Source organism: Rhinolophus sinicus, chromosome 17 (assembly GCF_057876585.1).
Source record: "Rhinolophus sinicus isolate RSI-liver-muscle chromosome 17, RSI-T2T, whole genome shotgun sequence".
Taxonomy (NCBI): domain Eukaryota; kingdom Metazoa; phylum Chordata; class Mammalia; order Chiroptera; family Rhinolophidae; genus Rhinolophus; species Rhinolophus sinicus.
In genome coordinates this window covers 34,944,054-34,963,292 of record NC_142517.1, presented here as the reverse complement: position 1 = coordinate 34,963,292, position 19,239 = coordinate 34,944,054, and the positions used below count along the sequence as shown (strand labels likewise).

At 36.5% G+C, this 19,239-nt stretch overlaps 1 protein-coding gene across 7 annotated transcripts in view; it reads left to right on the top strand.

Moving 5' to 3' along the window:
- WDR49 (WD repeat domain 49) overlaps positions 1-19,239 on the top strand; it is a 128,983-nt gene that overhangs the window by 21,691 nt on the left and 88,053 nt on the right. For 6 of the 7 annotated variants that reach the window (XM_074327418.2, XM_088793772.1, XM_088793771.1 and 3 more), the window contains 3 exons: positions 1,758-1,931; positions 2,777-2,951; positions 18,287-18,454. In XM_074327418.2, coding sequence (XP_074183519.2) covers positions 1,758-1,931; positions 2,777-2,951; positions 18,287-18,454 — 517 coding nt within the window. The remainder of the gene's footprint in view (positions 1-1,757; positions 1,932-2,776; positions 2,952-18,286; positions 18,455-19,239) is intronic. The other variant, XM_088793773.1, reaches the window with a different exon arrangement.

The window sequence follows — 19,239 nt, the reverse complement described above, 5'->3', positions numbered from 1 at the left end:
GCTAGTGTATAAAATACAATAAATTTAAAAAAATTATCTTATATCCTGCAACTTTGCTGAACTCACTTATTAGTTCTAATCTTTGTTGTTGTTAGTTGTCGTTGATTCTTTAGGATTTCCTTTGTATAAGATCATGCCATCTACTAAAAGAGATAGTTTAAATTCTTCCTGTTCAATCTGGATGTCTTTATTTCTTGCCTAATTTCCCTGGGTAGAACTTTTGTACAGTGTTGAATAGAAGTTGATAGAGTGAACGTCCTCATCTTGTTCCTAATCTTAGGGAGAATATATTCAGTTTTCACCATTAAGTATCATACTAGCTGTGGGTTTTCTTTTCACATGCTCTTTATCAGGTTGAGGACATTCTCTTCTATTCCTGGATTATCGAGTATTTTTACCATGAAAATGCGTTGGATTTTGTCAATTTTGTTTTCTTATGTATTGAGATAATCATACAGTTTTTGTCCTTTATTTTATTAATATGGTATAGGGGTGATGGAATATCTGGTGATGGAAGGAGAACTGACTCTGGGTGGCGATCACACAATGTGACATATAGATGATGTATTATAAATTGCACACTTGAAACCTATGTAATTTTACTAACCATTGTCATCCCAATAAATTTAATTTAAGAAAAATGGTGTATTACATTGATTGTATCTGTATGTTAAACTAACCATGCATTCCTGGTATAAATATCTCTTGGCCATGGTATGTAATATTTTAAAAATGTTTTTGGGTTTCTTTGCTACTATTTAATTGAAAATTTTTACATCTATATTCATTAGAGATATTGATCTGCAGTTTGTGGTGTGTGTGTGTGCTGTCTTTGTGTGGTTTGGTATTAAGATAATACTGGTTTCATAAAATGATTTGGGAAGTGTTCCCGCCACTTCTATTTTTGGAAGAGTTTGAGAAGTATTGGTGTTGATTCTTTAAATGTTTGGTTGAATTTATCACGGAAGCCATCCAGGCCTGGAATTTTCTTCTTGGGGATTTTTTTTTAATTTTTATTATTATTCATTCAGTCTCTTGTTCTATGCATGCTGAGTTTTTCTGCCTTCTTGAGTTAGTTTAGGTAATTTTGTTTTAGGAATCTGTCCATTTCTTCTAAGTTATCTAATTTGTTGGCATATAATTGTTCATGGTATTGTTTTATATTCCTTTTTTATTTCTATAAAATTAATAGTAACATTCATTCTTTTATTAATTATTTTAGTAACATGTATCTTTTCTCTTTTTTTCTTGGATTAGTCTAGATAGGTTTTGTCACTTTTATCGACAAATTTAGTTACCCTTTTAAAAATAGATTTTCAGATTTTATCTGATTGAGGAGGCTACTTACCCAGTTTTTAATCAATTGACTTCTGTGAAAGCATCTGCTTGCTTTATAAAACATGGTTTGTAAAGTTCCTGGTACGACTATGTGATGTTGTAGTTCTCTGTGTCTTTGTTTTTCCTTTGTGATTGGTCATCTAGTCTCCCATGGATGGAAGATGTTGGTGGATGTGTGAAGTAGGGATAGGGGAGAAAGTATGTTCAAAGTATGACTTTAATGGAAAACACTTTTTCTTGGTCAGAGTCCAGTTAGAATACAGCACATGTGTGCCACCATGCTATACTTCTGTAATAGTCTTAAGAACCCTCAAGGAACACTGTCTGATTAGGTACTAAAGATTAGCCTGTCTTCTTTGCATATTGATTTCACTAAATCCATCAGAAATGCTTTCTGATTTTCTACTTTGCTACTTTAGATAGCGGTGGCTTTTACAAGTAAAGAGATTTGTTTCTATGATCTACTATCCAAAGAATTCCCTTGTCAATATAAACTCCAAGGCCTGAAAGGAACACCAATTTGCATGGATTATTGGTATGACCCTCTCGATGCCAATGAATCAATTCTTTCTTTTGGGGATACAACTGGAAAGGTAAGCAAGGGAATGGTAAGATTGACCACTACTTTAGTGATCTAACTGTAGATGATTAGATCCATATAGAAATACAATGTAATGGATGTGACCTAACTGACCTACATTATAAACTATAAGGCCTAATCCATGATGGACATGGATTAGGTCACAATCCTTTTGCTTATGAAAACCAACCCTCATTGTGTTTTCTTGCCTAGGTGTAATCTAATTTTTTCTTATTTAGAAAAAAAAATTGCTAGCTGTTTTCACCATAAGATGCTTATAATCTGTTAGATCCCAATATTAATGAACATTAAATATTAAATGTCTAAAATTATCTCTTATAACACTTTCACATTAATTATTCTGATTTTCATTCATAAGGTTTCAGACTTCTCAGTACCAGCCTTATGGAAAGTGATTATTTCCGGTATCATGTAACAAAGGATAGATGCACTAGGGTAGCACAGGCACCCAGACATTGGATGCAATGATTTCTGTCTTCCTATCAAATTCCACCCGACCTCTGTAAAACTATTACTTACTGAATGACACTAGAGTATGCCTGTGAACTCTGAAGTAGTCTACTTTGAACAGTTTCCCTTCATAATTGTGAAAGCTTTTCATTCTTAACTGTTTTTAATGACAAGTGTATCATAAAAGCAAATGAACCGCCCTTGGTAATTGCCTTACCAACCTCATAGTTGTTCTGTCTTTTAATATAACTGTTTGTATCCTTTAAATAATATCAAAGAAATTCCAATTAATTAAATATCATTTTTTTATGAATCTTAAAGAACATGGACTCTTCTTGCAACAATTTCTCTGCCCATGCTTGTTTTTCTTTCAATGTTTGTCTCAAGGTTCAAGCCATTGCTTTCACGGCAGCCTTGATTTCCCTGTTTGAGCGTCCTGCTAGTGCATGTGAAGATGAAGAAGCCACCGTGACCTTTAACTGGGCAGAACTGCTCTCTGGATACCACACGTGTTGCTATACGTTCGAGCACAAACTTCATCACGGAGATTGGGTCAGGCAAGGTACTGCATTTTGATAGTAATGAATGAAATGGTTACCTTTGACTTCTACATTTATATTCTTTGGTGAAAATGTTACATACAAAATATTCAAATCTAGAAACCAGTAACTTGTTCTCTGGAGGTTTTGTCCCGGACTGTGGGCTATCCCTGCACACTCGCAGGACTTCTTTCTTTTCTTTCCTTCTAAAATTTATACCTCATACAATTAATTCAGTGCATTGAAAAAGATCTCAAGAGAAGGGAAAAAAATTGTCACAGAATTCATTTAACTTCCAACTCTGAAACTAACTAGTTTCCTCTAGTCACTTCTGGGCTGCATAAAAAACATAATTTAACAAGTTCCCTCAAAAACTAATCCTTTTTTCTTTATGGTCTCATGGGAAGTATATTAGCTTGACTGCCTTCAAAAGGGAATACTCTTAATTATCTTTTCTTCTATTTTTTTTTTTTTTTTTTGATACAACGACTGAGTTCCTCTGATCTAGAGTACTTGAACAGCAGTTCTCTGTTGGATAGAATTGTGTTATAAAACAACTACAGAAAGCCAGAATTTCAAAAACCTAATCACCAGTGAGTTCATTAGTTTCACAATATGCCTAATTTTTCCAAAATTTGCATCTGATGGTTCAAGATCCAAATGTGCAACATCTGCTCTGATATCTCCTTTGGTCCAGAGACTAAGGAGTATAGTAATTTTCTAATTTCTAAATTGCTACACTAAATAATGCCCACTGAAAGAAACGGGAACTCATAATCTCATTGGCTTTAATATTGTAAGTCTATTCCTAATATACTTTGAAGAAGGGACAGTCAAAATGGACCCAATTGTTGGCTTTTATGGTAGTTTCACCCTTTATGGGTTTTAGGAGGTTGGAACTAATTCTTTAATACATAACCCACAATAATAGTATTCCACATGAAAAACTATAGATTCTGCATTTTTTTCTTCAACATAAATCATACCATGTCTTTGGTATCTTCTCCTGTCCTTTAATTTTGGCATGATATTAATAGTGGGAAAAACAAAAGACAATATTTTTTTGTCACACCATGTGTGACAGGTACAAAATGATGTTATGTTTTCATAACATGAAAATAAAAATCACAGTACTAGAAACTGTAGGGAGCTATTGCAGCTGCTTCCAAACAAGCATGGTATTTAATACATAAGCCAAGAAATAGGTAGACTGCAGTAATAAAGTCATAGCCCTTCAAATCTACTTGTAGTAGGTTTCCTGAAGTTTAGTGTATTATTTGAGTTCCATGACCTTAAATTAACATGAATAAATGCAGAGAAGTAGCTGATAAGTTCTGTTTTGGGCAAGGTTGGGGATATAACAAGTAAGATTTTAAAACTGAGATTGTTTTTTTTTTTGAATAAGAGTAATGTTTAAATATTCTCTTTATACTTAGGGAGATAATGAAAAGTTCTCATTCTAGACCCTGTTGCAATTTCATTTAAACCTCTCAACAAACAACCTTATTGGGGAAGTAAACTGCTGATGAGCATTTGTCTGTTAAGTTGAAGGAGATGGATTTTTCTCTTGGCCGATGTCAATTCATTGTTCATCACATTCTGACATCTTCTGATCTGTGGTTTCTTTGTCTACTGACAAGAGAACATGGGAAATTAGTTTAATATGAACAGTAGAGATTCATCTTTATGACCTAAGGAATCCAACTTTGAAGTTAGGTTCTAAATCACTGGAATTAGGAATTGGCTATAGAAAAGTTTTACATGAAAAAAAATATTAGGGATCTTTGCTAGTTATGTAATTTGGATTACATATTTCTTAGCTCTTTGAATCAAAATTCACTGTAACTAAGTGGATAATCTTTAGAAGAATAGCCGAGAAAGTACATTTATCTTGAATTGTAGCCAGTTTATTTGAATTGTAAATTGGCCAGTTTATTTGAATTGTAGACTTGATGTATCAATCAATCAGCAATTATTAATTTATCTTTTATGTGCCTTAAAACTGTCTTAGGCATTGGAGACTAGAAGAAAGGTGAATTATAGGCTTAACCCTCAAGAAACTTAATATGTGAATAAGAATTAAGGACTAATATAAAATAATTTATTAGAACACTGTATCATGATACTAAAAATTACTAAACCATATGAACAAGATTTTGACTCCTATTGTAATTTTTATGCAGGAAAAACCATTGGAAAAGCTATAAGGGTGGGTGATGGTACCTGAAGGATGGATAGGTGGAGGCAAAAAGAGAGAGTATGGTGAACAAGAATAAAGGTAGACAAGCAGGCATATGAATGAGGGAGGAAGAGATGGACATTAATAGATCAGAGACTGAATATTGACAGAATAGACGTGAATAGGTCTAATAAGGACATGCATTGGGAGATCTTATCAACCAGATCAATTCACATTTGATAGAAAATGAAACAGTGAAGCATTGAAGAGTTTTGAGGAAACTTGGAAAGACCTCATGCAGACAGTATTTAGGAAAGGTTTATTTGGTAGTTCTGTCTATCCTGGGTTGGAGGGCAAAGAAAGAAACTTGTCAGACTGGCTGGTTCGAAGGCTTTTGATCCTGAGTAAGTGGAAATGATAAAGCAAGGAGAGAAACGAGCAAACTTCTGAAACAGGAATCTTCAGGATTTGAGATCTGAAAATGTGGAATGTGTCTGAATTTTTGTTTCTTCATTTGTTTGCCTTGTTCCTTTGTTGTTTTCAGTTTTATATCCCACATATCAGTGAAATCATATGGTTCTCGACTTTTTCTGTCTGACTTACTTTGCTTAGCATAATCATCTCAAGATCCATCCATGTTGTTGCAAATGGCACTATTTCATCTTATAGCAGAATAAAGGGAGGAGGACAGAGGGGTGGTAGATGAGGGTCAAAGGGATGAAATGTCTGGTGATGGAAGGAGAACTGACTCTGGGTGGTGACCTCACAATGTGATATATAGATGATGTATTACAGAATCATACGCCTGAAACCTATGCAACTTTACCAACAATTGTCATCCTAATAAACTTTAATTTCAAAAAAAAAAAAGAAAAGAAAAAGAAAAGAAAAAGAAGAAAATGTGGACTGATGAACCATTTTTGAATGTCCTACAAAGAAGTCTCCAGGTGGGGATTGTTTCACTTGCAGGTCACTGAAGCCCTCCTGAGCCCTGTGATCAGTCTCTTCCCTAGTTGCCGTCTCAATGTTGACTACCTCTTTATCTTGTGATAAGGATATCCCATATTTGCTACCAAACAGGAGTATTTCTTGCCAGTATTGTTCCTGAAACTTCCCTTACCTTTGCCAAGCTCCTCATTTTCCCTCTTCATCCATCTAATTCAAATGGACTCTTCCTTGCATGATTTGCAAAGTTCTCAATTTTGGCTTTTTCCCTGGGTTGCTTTTGAAAATGTTCCTTTCAGATGCTCCTTCATCTCTGAAACCCTCATACAAATTTTTGTACCCACATCAGAATTTGGTCCTGTCTGTCATAACCATTCCAATCCCAGAAGGAAATTTGGATGCCTCACATGCAAATCACATTTATCCATAAACTGAAACTTAAAACAATCTTCTTAGAGCAGGCAATAAGGCCTTTGTTTTCTTAGTGCCCTCTATGACACGTACCACAATGTTTTATATGATTTTCCTTTTTCATTGATTTTAGGCAATTTGATTAGAATGTGCCTTATTTTTCTTGATATGTATGTGTATTTATGTGGCTTAGAATTCATTGAGATTCCTGGATATGTACATCTATAGTTTTTATTAAATTTGAAAAAAAAAATTCTAATGTTATTTTTCCATGTTTTTTGTCTTTCCCCTTTTTTTTTCCTGGAACTCTCATTATGCGTATGTTAGAAACTTGATATTTTCTTACAAGTTATGGGGGCTTTAAAAATCTTTTTTCAATTACAATGCTTTATATTAGTTAGATTCTGCTTCTGTGTGTTCAAGTTCCAGGAGCTTTCTTTCTGGGATATTGCAGAGCAGTTTCAAAGGGTAGGGCTACCTCTCTGGTTCAGGTGGATCAGGATGCCCCAGCTCAGTGCCTTAGTGGGTGTGTGTGTTGGGGTGGGGGGAGGTACTGCAAAGACCTGTAGCATGGGATGCACCTAGTGGAGCTATGACATGAGAGGGACCACCTCAGAGCTCTCCAGCATGGGTAAGGTCACTGACACAGTATGAACAGTACCCAGGGGGGTGACACTGCAGTCCCAGTGGGTCTGGAAGACAAAGCATCAAACCAAAGAGGATTATCATTATTTTTTTTCAGATTGGCTAATTTTACTTAAATGTAAAATCCCCCACTTTTTTTTTTCAGTTTTTAACACTTTATTAATAAAAATTTTAAAAATATACAAAAGTAGAGAAAATAGTATAATAAACTCCCATGTACCCATTTCTCAGCTTCATAATTATTAGCTCATGGTTAATAGTGTTTTGTTTAACATTTTTTTTATTAGTTTCAGGTGCACAAAACAATGTAATAGTTAGACATTTATCATTTATATCCCTCACACAGTGACAAGCCCCTTCCCCCCGTCCACTACCCCTCTGACATCGCACACAGCCATGACATTTCCACTGTCTCTATTCCGAATGTTGCACTCCGCTTCTTGTAACTACATATATATATGTATATAAAATTGTAGTTGACATTCATTATTGTTCAGCTTCAGCTTCAGGTATACAGTGCAGTGATCAGGCATCTACATCATCCCTGAGGTGGTCTCCCTAATGAGACAAGTGTCCATCGGATACCCTACAAAATCTTTACAACATTATTGATTACATTCCCCAAATTGACTTTCGTACAAAGGGGATTATTTTTGATCCATAAGATTTAATGGAAGTTTCCTGTGAGGTTTTGTATTTACATGGGATCTATTACTTCTTTCTTCTTCTCTATTTCTCTATTTTGGAATAGGAATGCCTATCATATGCCTAGTCCATCATTACATTTTAGAAGCATATAACTTGTTTGGTTTTACAAGTTCACAGTTTGGAGAGGAATTTACCTTAGGATGAATTGTGTCCTGCGTCGTACCCATATCAGATTTATATGGTATTTAGGTGAGATTTGAACTTAGACTTTAGTGTTGGTGCCGGAATGAGTTAACACTTTGGGGACTTTTGGGATGTGCTTTGCATGAGAGAAGGGCATGAATTTTGGGGAAGGACAGGGGCAGAATATTATGTACCAAATTTTTGTGTCCTCCCCAAACTCATATTTTGAGATGCATAATGTGATGCTATTAGGAGGTAGTGCATTTGGGAAGTGATTAGGTCATGAAGGTATAGCTCTCATGAGTGGGATTAGTGCTCTTTAAAAGAGTCACCAGAGAGCTCTCTCACTTCTTCTCATGTGAGGACACAGCAAGAAGTAGGCCATTTGTAAACCAGAGAGTAGGCCCTGACCAGACACTGAATCTGCCAGTGCCTTGATCTTGGACTTCCCAGCCTCCAGAACTGTGAGAAACAAATGCTTATTGTTTAAGCCACTCAGTGTATTTTGTTATAACAACTCAAATGGTCTGACATTTGGGTAAATGCTATTGAAAAATATTTCAGAAGAAAAGACAAAGGAACAAAAGAAATCTTGCCAAATATTTGTAGAATACTGATTTTTATTTTTTTTTTTATTTTTTTTTTATGAAATTGGGAGATTTTTTATGGTTAAAAGAAAATGGTTAGGGTGAGAAAAATATATTTAAAAATAACATACAGCTTAATACTACATGAATGGATGTTGAGGAAAATTCAGTAGAAGAGATGATAACTCAAAAAGGAGAAAGTAAAGAGTATAGGAGGTAAAGTATCTAAACACAATTTTCTCTTCTTTCAAGTTTTAGATTTGAAGCTCAAGTATCCCTGAAAGGGGGACCTACTTCAGTCCTAACCAATGAATTAATGCCTTTTCTCAGATTTAGCAATAGAGATTAGAGCTTAATTAAAACTTTTTGGTTGTTTGTTTTCAGCTCACTTATTTCAATATGAAGAGAAGGGGGGAAGGCTGAAATGAGGAGGCGGGGAGAAGGAGGAAGGCAGGCTGGAGTCAGGTGTAGGACAGTGGGCTTAATAGTGATTATGCTCCTTGGTCTGCAAGAGTTACTCTATTAGGAGCGAGCAACCAATGGTTACTTTCATTATATATTCTTTTTTACCCCAGCAACACAAATTGATGTTCTTAGAATTCCTTAAGAAATATTTTTTGCTGATTTTCTTGTGTGAGGAGGGAATATACAATTGCAGAAAGAAAGGCATACTTGAGCAAATATGATAATAATATTTCATTGAAACTAATGATAAAATAGCTGTGAAACTTAACTGTCAAAGGGAAAGCTTAGTTTCAGACATAAGAGTATTAGCTTACTGCTTTAAGATAAGGTTCATCTTCTTATATAAAATTTTGAAGGAGAAAATGATTTCATCTTGTCTGAAAGGTTCTGTGTTATATTTTAATGGAAACATAATTACATTCTGAAATGCTTGTAAAGTAAGTATAGATGTATTGGGCAATAGGGGCAAGACATAAATGTCTCAAATCTCAGGGAATTTTTCTTTTTTGTGGGGGTCTCACATAACTGCTTTCTCATATAGACAATATCACTGGAAACCTTGGAAACTATAGACTGGAAGTGCAGCTATTGAAAGAGTGAACTCTAAATTGCCAACAGTTAAAAACTGTTGATGTTTTATTATGTTGAAATATGTTTTTCCCCCTTTGTTTGGACATGGTTAAGAGAAGGTAAAAGCAACATGGAAGAAATCACCTCAAGACTGGTAGGAGGGGCAGAGACACAGAACAGGCTGGTCCCACACCTACATTTGACCATCAAAAATTAGGAGGGATATATCAGTTGTGGAGATCCCCCCAAGAGGAGCGAGATATCTCAGCCCCAAGCTCCCAGGCCCAGGGTTCCAGTGCCAGGGAAAGAAGTCCCCAAAACTTTTGGCTATGAAAACTGGTGAAGATAGTGGTTGAGTAGGATGAGGGCAGCTACATTCCCAGGCGCTCCTCCTAAAGGGCCCGCTCAAATACTTACTCATTGATGGTCTCACTCTGAGCTCCAGCTCTGGGGCAGCAGTTCCAAAGGTCCCAGGACATATGGGGAGGAACTGAATTGTCTGGCTGAAAAGCGAGGGCTGGAAGGGCATCTTTCTCCCTGGCAGAGGAGCTGGTGGAAGCCATTGTTTCTGTATTGAGCCCTCCCTCCTTCTGGCCTGTAGACATAGGTGGCTATGATAGCTGAATCTCTTTGAACCTAGCTAACATCATTTGTCCACCTATGCTGGTGGTTTCCTGAGACCTCAGCACACCCAAATTTCCAGCCCAACCAAGTCACTGCCAGTGGTTCTGCACAAAGGACCTGTCTTAGCTCATAATGACTTTCCTAAAATCTCTCAAAGCAACACATGGCTTCAGCGTGTCATATATATCTGGCTGAGCAGCCCTAAATCTGGCACTAGTGATAGCCGGCCTCAGGTTGGGACTTGGTCTCTCAAGGCACCTCCAAGCCCAGCGGGTGGTGGTCATCTGCAGATGGCTTTGTGGTTCAAGCAAACTGGGTCTGGGCAGGACTCAGGCTGCAGATGAACTTGGCCTGCAGCGGCTCCCCTCCCAGGAGGCCCTGGAGCTAGCATGCAAGGTGGCCAGCTTCAGACTGCGCCGAAACATTACCCATCCCCCTCCAAGGACAACACACCCAACGGGCAGACTGGGCAGGCACCACAGCCCTGCTAAAGCAAATCCTGCTCTATAAGGTCAGGCCCTGCATCACAGCTCCTGCACTGTAGTCACAGCCAGCCCTCACAACCAATAAGCCAGAGGGTCAATCCCTCCCATTGATGTGCAAACAGCAACCAAGGCTCAACCACAACAGGAGGGCACATACAACTCACACAAAGGAAACACCTGAGTTGCCCAGGTCTGGTGACCTGGGAGACTGTGCCACTGGGCCCCACAGAACACCTACATAAGGCCACTCTGCTAAACCCAGGGGTCATAACACCTCTACCTAATACATAGAAACAAACACAGGGAGGTAGCCAAAATAAGGAGACAAACATGTCCCAAATAAAAGAAAAAAACAAAACTCCAGAAACAGAACTAAGCAAAATGAAGACAAGCTATCTATCAGATGCAGAGTTCCAAACACTGGTTGTAAGGATGCTCAATGAGCTCAGAGAGAACTTCAACAAAGAGACAGGAAGCATAAAAATAGAGATAGAAAACAAGAACCAGCCAGAAATAAAGAATACAATAATGGAAACAAATACTTTAGAGGGAATCAATAGTAGATTAGATGAGGTAGAGGAGTGAATCAGTGATTAAGAAGTTAAGGTAGCAGAAAACACTCAATCAAAACAGCAAAAAGAATATTAAAAAAATGAGGATTGTTTAAGGGGCCTCTGAGACAACAAGAGTACCGACATTCACATCATAGGGGTACCAGCTGGAGAAGAGAGGAAACAAGGAATTGAAAACTATTTGAAAAAATAATGGTGGAAACCTTTCCTAACCTGATGAAGGAAATAGATATACAAGCCCAGGAACAAGATGAACCCAACAGACCCACTCCAAAATACATGATTAAAATGCCAAAAGGTAAAGACAAAGAGATAATCTTAAAAACAGCAAGAGAAAATCAGTTAGTTACCTACAAGGGAGCTACTATAAGACTGTCAGCTGATTTCTCAGCAGAAACTTCGCAGGCTAGAAGGGATTGGCAGGAAATATTCAAAGTGATGAAAAGCAAGGACCTACAACCACAATTAATCTACCCAGCAAAGCTATCATTTAGAATCGAAGGACGGATAAAGAGCTTCCCGGACAGAAAAAAGCTAAAGGAGTTCATCACCACCAAACCAGTATTATACAGAATCTTAGAGGGACTTCTTTAAAATGAAAAAAATAAAGATAAAGAATATGAATAATAAAATGGCAATAGTTACATATCTATCAACAATAACTTTAAATGTAAATGGATAAAATGCTCCAAACAAAATACAGGTGGTTGAATGGATAAGAAAACAAGATATGCTGCCTACAAGAGACTGACTTCAGATTGAAAGACACACACAGACTGTAAGAACAGGGATGGGAAAAGATATTTCATGAAAACGAGTAGAAAAAAAAAAGCTGGGGTAGCAATACCAGACAAAATACACTTTAAAACAAAGGCTATAACAAGACACAAAGAAGGACCCAGTAATTCCACTTTGGGTTTTTATCCAAAGAAGCCCAAAATACAATTTCAAGGGGATGTGTGCATCCATACGTTCATTGCAACATTGTTTACAATGGCCAAGATGTGGAAGCAGCCTGGGTGTCCATTGATGGATGAATGGATAAAGAGGAGGTGGTACATATATACAATGGAATATTGCTTGACCATGGAAAGGAATGGTTTCTTGCCATCTGTGGTGGCATGGATGGACCTGGAGAGTATTGTGCTGTGTGGAATGTAGACAGAGAAAGACAGATGCAATGTGATTTTGTTTATATGTGGTATCTAAAGAATGAAATTATGAAACAAAACAGAAACAAACTCAGACACAAAGAACATTTTGATGGTTGCCAAATAGGTGGATGTTTGCGGGTAGATGAAAAGGGGGAAGGGATTAGGAGGTACAAATTGGTGGTTGCACAGTAGTCATAGGGATGTAGGCTATAGTATAAGGAATATAGTCAATAATATTGTAATAACTACATATGGTGTCAGATGCATACCTGATTTATTGGGGTGATAGTTGGGAGGAGTGTTGCGGGACAGGGTGAAAGGATTAGGAAGTACAAATTGGTAGTTACAAAATAGTCATGGATGTAAAGTAAAGCACAGAGAATACAGGCAATAATATGGTGATAACTATGTACAGTGCCAGGTGGTACTACACTAGTCTGGGGGATCATTTCTTAAATTATATAAATGTTTAACCACTATGCTGTATACCTGAAATTACTATAAAATAATATTGAATGTCAACTGTAATTGAAAAAAACTTTAAAGGGGGGAAAAGGTGAAGGGGAATAAGAGGTCCAAATTTCCAGGTATAAAGCAAATAAATCATGGGGATGCAATGTACAGCATAGGGAATACAGTCAATAATATTGTGATAGCATGATATTGTGTCAGATGGTTGCTGGACTTATCATGGTGAGCACTTCTTTAGGCATACAAATGTTGGACAACTATGGCGTGCACTTGAAACTAATATAGTATTGTATGTTAGCTGTATTTTAATAAAAATCTTAAAAAAGAGAAGGTACAAAACAGTTTGAACTGATAATAACATCACTAATTGCCGCAGTAATTAATGGACTGTGCCAGAGAATTTAGAATACAGGCACCAGGTTGTTTCCTTAGGGAGCCTTCCTAATTGATAGGAACTAGGTTTGGAAAAGAAGACAGATTTAATGTCTTGCTTGCGTGTTGTTCCACTTCACCGCGTCTAAATCAGTCCTCCAGACAAAAAGATAGTGTACCACTGAGTTAGCTGGAACACACTGCCTTTTCTGCACAGTTCCCTTACTGTGTTTAAAGTACTTGAAACCAGCTGTGAACTGGTTGCCTAGGTGTGAAGAAACAAGTCTGTTCCTGCAGCTCCTCTATAGCATGATGGAAAGATCCATTTGTATCATGGACATGGGTCTAATCAGCATTTTGAAAAGTCATGAAATTAATTGCATTGTTATTTTTTAATTTGCTTAGCAATGCTATATTAGATGCATTTTGATTTTTAAAAACAGAATCAATAGAGTTATTTCTGTCTTTCCTCTTTCAAATGGTAGTTGCTTAGAATATAGAGAGCCCTGTGGTGGTCTGAGAGAATGGGATTCCAACTTCAAAATAAGAAAAGCAACTGAAAATAAACTCTCTCAAACAAGAGAACATCAAAGAAAGTTCAAGGCAGGGTGTTTTACTAAGTCACATGACTCATAAAGTAAAAGCCTAGAAAATGATAATAAGAATTCCTAGTTAGAAATGGCCCAATTTTCTACCTTGTTGCAGCTCTATCTGCTGGCAAATGATAAAGAGGATAAAGAGTGGTCTTATGCTAGCTTACTCTAAGTGCACCTAATAGCATTACTTAGTTTTCAGGTATTACTTTTCATTTTCAAATCACTTTTCCCACATTACCTAATTGCTATTACACAGGGTCATTTTGACACACACAAGGGCAAGGATTGATGGCAGATTTCCTTAATGCCTGTGTTTTTTTTTTAAATGACTAAGTGGCAAGAGAGCAGAGAAGTTGAAAGGTAGCATCTTAATGGACAGAATTGATCAAGTTGTCTTTTTCTTCCTCAAAATATGATCTAACAGAAATTTAAAAAAAATTTACTCTACCTATCCCCAAACTCACCAAGAATATTAAAAACAAATCATTTAATTTATCAGCTCATCCCATTTCCTAGCTTGATATTTTAAAAAACATTATAAACTACCATTTCGTTTCCTATCTTTGAGAAGTGAGGAAAACATTTTTATCTATCAGATAATTCGGATTTAAGGAAATGGCTTTACTCTCACCTTTTACTCAGGCATTCTCAGGAGCTCTGGCATTCTACAGTTTAATCAGAAACAAGTTATATCTTGCTTTAGAAATAAAGTGAGAATTGTTGAGACTTCAATACATAACACTACAAGCCCATAACTGTCACTTGGCAACCTGCAGATTCAAATCTTAAAGCTATACTTTGAATACCAGAGCAGAATGTACTTCTTTATGTCTTTCTTTATAGCCTCTAAACTAAAGATGGTAATTGGATATAATGTGGGAACACATGACAAAGTAATTTTCTGGGTAGATATACCTTATTTTGATTGTAGTGTAGATATTGTGGAATTTCCATGGATTTGAAGATATAGTGTTTGTTGTATACTTTAGATCTTATAATACTGAATCACTGTGCCAAACTATAATTACCCTGAGCTTTTTCTGTAAACAAAAGGAATATTTCCAGTGAGGTTGCTTCCTAATGAAAACTATTGTTACTAGATTTTATATTGTTGATACATCTAGTAAAGCAGCAATAGTGGTATAGCAGCTGATCAGAGACCTTTATGTCCTTGAAATTAATTGCTCCCCAGTGAGGCTCAAAGGACCCATTTTCATAGGAATTCATCACTTCCTAGATGCCTTCTTTTCTTCTTTCCTTCCTCCCTCCCTCCCTCCATCCATCCCTTCCTTCCTTCTTTCCTTCCTTCCTTCCTTCCTTCCTTCCTTCCTTCCTTCCTTCCTTCCTTCCTTTCTCCTTTCTCTTTTCTTTCATTTTTTTGTTTCTCTCTTACAGTCTACCTACTTTTTCTTTTCATATTTTTAAAAGAAAAGACAGTAGATGTGAGAAAAGAATAGAGAACAAAGAGGGCATAAAAATACTGTTTCTAGGAGTTAAGAGGCATAGAAAAGTGAAAAGGCCAGTTAAAGTCATTTACTTTAAAGAAGTAGAAGCTTAAAAGAGGAGCCCAAAATAGTCATTGATGAACACAAAGCTTGAACATCATTAGTAATGGAAACTTTTAGAATCACTTGAGAAAGCAAGTGGAGTGTTTTAGAATCCAAAATGAACTTGTAGCTGGAGATTCGTCAACTGAGTTCTTCAGATCGATCATGGTTGGGCTTTGTGAGTGGAGACAGGAAGATTCTTAAAAATCCTGGTATCATACATAGATATGTATGATACCAGGATTTTTATATATATATAAAATTGTGTTCATCCACATCTTTTTGGTGGAGAGGGTCTATAGCTTTCATCACATTCCCAAAGGGACATTTGGACTCCCAAATTTTAAAAACTATGGACTAATTCTCTAGAGTATAAAATGATGGCTACTCTGTAGAATGTATTCTAGTGCTCTGCTACTTAGAGTGTGGTCCTTAGCCATCAGGAGCAGCAAGTGGGGTTTTGGTAAGAATGCAGAATCGTAGGTTTACTGAATGATAATCTGCATTTTAACACGAATCTTATCTCCAGAGGACATGTCCGCCTGTTAGGATTTGAGAAGCACTGTTCCAGTGGTCAAGAGATCATGCTCTGTAGTCTCAATTTGTACTCTAGCTCTGCTGGTGTCCTGAGCTTTGATTTTTAATATTGCATATTATGTAATATTAAACCATATCAAAATCAGGGTCAGAATGCTTGGGCCCTGCTCCAGAGTCTGACAATAGTCAGTTGCTGACTTTGACCAAATCATGGAACTTGCATGGCTCTCTATTTCTTCATCTGTAAAATAAAGGAGTAGATTAGTCTTCATTCAGCACTAAATTCTGGAGTTCACCTTGTTTCCCACACGTGTTTTATCACCGCTTTTCATGTATTGAAATGATATCTTTTTGTCACAGGCTTTCGTTCTTCTTTGAAGTTCTATTATAATTTCTGTACCCCTCAATCCATTGCTTTATCAGGTGCTAAAATTTTCTCTAGTTATTTGATTTACATATCTTTTATTCCAAACTTGGGAGCATTCAGGATGTATCTATTTCTTCTCTTATTAATCTTATAGCATAGGACACATAATAGACGCCCAATAAATCTTTGCAGATCGGATGCCATATTTTGAGAGAATGTCTATAGATGGCACATTGGATACTCAAACTCATTAACTTACTTTTAAATTTGTCATGTTAAGCTATTTCATAGTGAGATAGATATAAAATATGTTAAATTAAGCTATTTACATAATGTCATATCAGCTCTTAAATTAATACATCTTAGTTGTTATCAACCCAATAGAATAGCCTAGAAGAAAAGAAATGTATTGAGCTATCTTGCCTCTCAAAATTTCCTTTAGTAACTTTTTGTTGCCTTCAGTAACTTTTTGAAAATGTATATTTTCATATGTATGTATACACACATACACATATGTGTGTGCATGTGTGCGTGTAAAGCAAATTAAGTTCTTTCACCAAAATAGTAAAACCATTTCCAAGTTAGCTACTAAGAAGTTAGGTTGCCATTTCCAGCACAACCAACAATACAAATGCTGTGGTGCTCACTTGGAGAAATGCATTTTTTTAAAATCATAAAATGACAGAGAATATAGGACACAAGACTCCTGTGTTAGAGAAAAGAGGACTTCCTGACTCACAGTGCAGGAAGCAGCATGACCATCAGCTTATTAGCGTCAGTTCCCTTGCCTTTCAGTCCCACAGAGGCAGAGCGGATGGTCCCAGACGAATACCTATACATACAGAGGGTTGTGTTACAGGAAAGAAGCCCCAAGTTTACAGAATCTGAGTCTTTTATAGTAGACAGGATGCACGCCTGCCTTTTGTTCCAGAAAAATACATTATCATTCTGAGTAGTAAATTTGTCTACCATTTGCTACAAAGAGAGAGAGATAGCATGTCTACATTCCAAGGTTGCTTTCTATGCAAACATCCATGAAAGTTAGTGTGGAACAAAGTTTCATAAGAAGTGCAGGAATTCTAGTGATCCGTTGAGAGTTGTCTTCCAAGAATGTCACTTTTGATTCTATATAATATGCAGATCAAAAGTATTTCCAAGAGCCAGTTTATTAAAGCAACTTTCCTTAAGCTATGCAAAGTTACAACATCTCTGTTTGTGTAAGGTGGGTATTTGGTCTTGAAGTCAAATCACAAATCCTTCAAGTTTGGGTGCAAATCATTGAGCAAAATGCAAAAGAAAACTTCCACCTAATCATGGAGGTCAGCAGTGGTCTGAAGTTGGGGAAAGAGCAGTATGGCTCTTTGTCTTTGGAGCATGTCAGTCTGACAGGAATGGAAAGGTACATCAAAAGGCAGCAGGAGCACTTTCCCTGCTTGGGAAATGGGATTCTGCTCCAGAACATCTGGTAGTAGATCATCCAGAAGCAGGAACAGCCATTTCACCCGAGTCTCTAGCTGTCTTTGTGAATCATGGGAGGGTATTGAGTCCTAGCCATCCCAATCTCAAACATTCTAGACCAGTCAGAATGTAAATAAACCATGGTTTGATCATGAGCTGGAACTTTGAGAGCAGCAGATGGCTGCTAAGTTCCTGTCTGACTGCTTCAAACCCAGGAGGAAGAACTCAGGAACTTGTCCAATTATTCATCTTAGATCTCCAGAATCCCATATCATTATTGTGATTAATATTGTTTCCTTCATGTGCTCCAATTGAAAAAAGATTAAGGTATCCTTAGTTTGGGTAAAATGTTTGAATGTGGACTTTGCTGTAACCTTTCACTGTAAATTCTTTAATGGGAAGGATTAGTGAGGTGTTTTCTTAAGTGTTGGATTGTGTCATCATAATCTGAGTTTAATTTTTAACTTTACATATTAAGACAGTTCTATTTTGCTCATGTTTTGTGAGAAATCAATTAAAGCTTGTTTTCTTTTTTTTATCAGTTACTTACAATGCATCTTTAGATGCTATCATTTCTAGTACAACCAACAATACAAACACTGTGGTGCTGGCTTGGAGAGAGAAATCCAAAAAGCACCTTAAAATGACATCCTTCAACATTGCCCAGGGCATTCATGCTTTTGATTACCACTCTTGGCTCAATTTAATTGGTATGTAAAATAAATCATGATAACTATGAGGGCCTCATAAATAGTCTGGGATGCATATTTGTATGCGTGGTACTTATCCACCTTGTTGCTTTATTGCCACAGACCAACTTGCACAGCTCACATTTTATTGTCTGAGAATGTCTGAGAATGGTGCATTATGGTGTACAGTGTATATGAACTACACTGGGGTGAAAATATGAGAAAGTGCCCCCATGCTTTAAGTAGTGTTTTTATTAGAATTAGTGGGTAGTAAAATGATGTAGAGAAAGAATGTTCAGTGTCTGCCATTCCACCATCTTTCTCACACCACCAAATGCTTGACCCAAACAAATGCATCATTTTCCTTGCTTCTGCTGCCGCTACCACTCTACTACTCTTACTATACACATACACAGAACTGCAAAATGTAGAGTATTTTCACCTGTCAGAATATACCCTCTAATGCTGTTTGAAAATTTTCAGATTATCCTAGCTTTAGTTTATTAAAGGAGAGTGCTTTTGATGTGAAAGAGTATGTTTTACACAATAAATAAAAAACTAGTTTCCACCTCAAAAAAAAAAAAAAAAAAGATATTTCAGCTGAGGAAATAAGCTATAAAAGTTTTAGGCATTAACTATTTAAATAAAACATATAGACATTTGAAAGCTGATAATTTGATATATGTGATATTAGTTGAAACACTGTATAAAAGTAAGATATTATTAAAAAATTAATAGGATAGTTTACAGAAAATGAACATATACGGTCTGTAGAATGGGTCATATTAACCCAATAGTTATTATTC